General features: G+C 53.2%; 1 protein-coding gene across 1 annotated transcript; it reads right to left on the bottom strand.

The window, feature by feature from the left end:
* Window positions 1–533: 533 nt before the first annotated feature.
* Window positions 534–1,552, bottom strand: LOC126572366 (uncharacterized). The gene is made up of 3 exons (XM_050231610.1): window positions 1,192–1,552; window positions 745–1,113; window positions 534–670 (listed from the first exon to the last, which is right to left on the bottom strand). The coding sequence occupies exons 1-3, from the start codon at window positions 1,550–1,552 to the stop codon at window positions 534–536; spliced, it is 867 nt and encodes a 288-aa protein (XP_050087567.1).
* Between the last annotated feature and the right edge of the window lie 2,276 nt (window positions 1,553–3,828).

A 3,828-nucleotide genomic window follows, 5' to 3' on the forward strand; every position in this document is an offset into this window, starting at 1 on the left:
TGGAGCATTCGCAAGTTGCCCGGGAATGCCAGGGAGTGTCTTTAGTGGTTCGCTCGTGCCCTACGCTCCGACCAGGACTCGCTGATGGAGGCAGACCTCATTTGGCTACCGGGAAACGCAAGGGAAAGAACATGGAAGGTTTAGAGGGTGGTTAAAAGCGCGGAATGTTGTGACAGTGAAAAATGGAGCTCCCAGACCCTGGTGGTAACCGGCATCGAGCCTATGACCATTGAGGCAGCCAGGGAGTGCCGCGTAGTGACTGCGAAAGGCGGAAATCATTTAAAGAAAAGTGAATGAGTCTACGCGGGCTCAGGATGCGGAGTTGAGGTTGAGTTATAGAGTCTCAGGATAAGATAGACAGCCATCCACGATTCGAAGACAATCGAAGCCAGAAAGGAAGTTAAAGACTAGGGTTGCTTGGGGATTGTTGAAAGGCGTAAAAAGATGGATGGAGCGTTCGGCGGAGCTTGGCATTAACGAGGCGTTCCACGGTGTCAGACCACTCGCTCGCCCGTCCTTCGCTCGCTGTAAACCTAGATTTTATGATTATCGATGGCGTCGAGGAAGCTGTAGCCACTGTACGCCCGGTTGCTGGCCCAATCCTTGCTGTACGCATTGTACGGTGAGGCCGAGTAGGACGGATAGCCACCGTAGGCCGCGTACGTCAGTTCTAAACGGGAAAAAAGGAACCATTAAGTGCCGACTGATCGACATCTGGACTTACGGAACCTAACTGAACCTTACCCGGACTCGACTCGCTGCTAATGTGCGAGTGTGCATGGATGACGTGTGGCTGGATTTTGCAGATGTTGGTGTTGCGGAAGAAGTAGAACAGCAGCAGACCACCGCCAATCAGCAGCACCTGGATCAGACCGACACCGAGCAGTATCGGCTTGAGCAGCAGCTTCAGGTGAACCAGCTTCAGCATGACGGCCAGCGGCAGAATCATGCTCCACTTGCGCTTCTTCTTGCCCCGTGCCTCAAAATCGTCGTCCGCCATGAAGCGGGCACCACTGTCCGCCCCGACGCCCACCTGCACTCCGTGGCTAGCGATGAAAGTGTTGAGCGATCGCTGCAGGAACTTGGCACCCTTCACCAGCTCACTATCGTACGCTGGAATTGAAGAGAAGCAGAGCAGAATCGTTTGGGAGGGTTGGTTGGATGGTGACGGCGGTGGCGCCTCTCACTTACGGCTCATCTGACGAGCTTCCGGAAATACATCGTCCTCCTTCGGTTCAGCTAACCGCACCAGCTTCAGCCCGTTCGCACCCTCGACGCCACTGTTCTCGGCCGCGAACCAGTTCATCCGACCCGTCGCAAACGACCAAAGGTAGCGCGAGAAGCGATACTTGAAGCAGGACAGCAACCGTTTCGATTTGTAACACTCGGACTGCGTATTGTGCACGTAGTCGTCCAGCTTGAGGGAACTTCCACCGCCGGACGAACCGGCCGATCCGGCCACCGGTCCCGGATCATCGGCCAGCGCACTCACACACACTAGGGCCGCCAGTAGCACCGCACCGACCGACGTCACACGATATCCTAGCGACATCCTTTTTACCGTTTTTGTCGCTTCCCGTCCCGTGTGGTTCTGTGGCACGTATCTGAAGGTCGTCGGTTGGTCGTCGAAGATCGTCAACGAGCAACTCGTCACGTGCTGGCCAGCTGGAAGGACGACGTGTGCACGGTTACACTGTTGATTGATGGACTGTGACTTGAGCTGCGCCGCGGGAATGCTTTTATACGACACACCGGGCACACGAGCCGTGTTGACCATGCAGCCGGTAGCCGGTCTTTTCAGGTCACACACCGGGGCAACCAGGGTGTCGCTCGTAGTGGCTCTCTTTCTCTCTCTCTCTCTCTCTCTCTCTCTAATCATTGACGGGGATGCAGCGATCCCGGACACATTATGCAGCACGCACTCTGCTTTTCACTATCGATCACGAGGTACGATCGATGCGAACTCATTATCCGTGCGTTCATTCATCCGCTTTTCCCGAGGTATGATGCTGCCGGTTGCTGGGACGCACCTTCATCAATGAACCGGGTGGCGCGCATCCAGGTAGCATCCGGTGGACACTTTCCCTTCAGCGCCAGACAGTGCCGTAGTCGTAGCCGTGGTTCAGGTTAATGCGTTGCCGGTGCTTATTTTTAGCGAAGCCGTTCTGGAGCGGCGTTCCAACGTAGTAAGCCATGGTCTGGACAGTCTCTAAGTTGTAGTTTCTGTGCCCAATGCCTACTCAATGCGATGCAATGTTGTTGATCCTACATAGGTTGCTAAGATTCAGTCCAACCGTTGGAGTGAAAGAAAAGAAATGGCGGCCACTATTCCTGGAAATTCACGAGCGCCAAAACAAGCTATTTAACAAGCGATTTAAAATCAGAAAAAAAAACATTCCGCATCCAAATGGCGGCCATTTCTGCTGAATTTCACCCCATAGTCCTGCAGCATGATTTGAATAATCGAGGGATTGAGTTCTGGTAACAGAAAAACCACCCCGGACGAAAGAAATGCTGCCCATAAGTTTATTATCATCTAGCGAAAACCTACCACTCGAGCCACTTCAAAGCGTAACTAGCATGTTATTATTGCTCTCGCCGGCATGCGTGTGAGCTCCATGTGTGCCCATTTGCTACCGCACTGTGAGCATCGCATCACCCGATGCTAGAACATTGCTCATCGAAATGATGATGATGAGGAGTTGATTATTTACATAAGAGCGATCCGCGCAAAATTTATGACCCCATTTTATGGGCTGCGTTTACGAGGGAACGCATCTTTCGCTCATTAACAAGTTTTGCTTTCAATCGCCGGGCCCGTTCACCCTCCACCCACCCACACGGCCGGCGCACTTGTGGTTGTGTTCTGGTTAGGATCGGTAACGTCGTTCCAGCCATGTGCCTCACGCGGAGAGCGGATGTTATCCAGAAGCGCGTCCAGCAGTGCGCCGAGGGTGTGATTTGCCAGCAATCATTAGCTAGCGATCGATCGATTCCGGCGACCTTGATCCGCCTTGCGGCCATTAAGTGGGTGAAGCAGAATGTTCTGCAGCCGTATCGGTCGTAGCGGAAGTGGGGGTAGGTCGCGGATACACACGGCATCGCTGGCGATGAAGAAGAAGACGCAATAGCGCAAACGCAAACGAGATCCTCATCAATCGGCGATCGGTGAAAGTGGCTTCATGCTGGCCGGTTTGCGATGCCGCGATTAGCGTTCGTCCTCAGGGTATGTAATCAAGCTGCATCGCTGATAGCGATAGCGAGGCTTCTTGGCAGACTGTAGTAATCAACTGTCGGTGGTATGCCAGTGCGTGGCCAGTGGTTCACTGATCAAGGTCAATAAAAAAGAGCGAAGAAAAGTAAAAATCATTCAAGTTAACTTTGACAAACATATTTTTTTCATTAAAAACCATGCAACTAATGCATTCTATGTTCTGTAGTTGGTCATAGGGTACCAGCGATACCAAGAATGTATCCATCACTGTATTTACCTTCGCCGAGGACCGGTACGAAGCGATTTGCTTCGGAATGCTAATCACTGGCGACAGTGGTGATAGCGATAGGTGGTACACGCCTTACCGGGCACGCACTGCCGCTGCGGTCACTGGCCCACTCACCAACTGATCTAGTTCACCCCGGCAGCTCGCTCACCGGCCCTGCCTACAATTATGCTCATCAGCAACGTCAGAAGCGGTTTATGCGACCGGCACGGCTTCAGTCGGAGCTGCCGGATCGGGAGAGGCACGCGAGAACACAGTGATGAGCAGCATCCGAAGCCTATCGGTCACTGCAGTCGCCATCGTTATCATTATTGGGGCACCGTCTGCT

Source organism: Anopheles aquasalis, chromosome 2, assembly GCF_943734665.1.
Source record: "Anopheles aquasalis chromosome 2, idAnoAquaMG_Q_19, whole genome shotgun sequence".
Lineage (NCBI taxonomy): Eukaryota > Metazoa > Arthropoda > Insecta > Diptera > Culicidae > Anopheles > Anopheles aquasalis.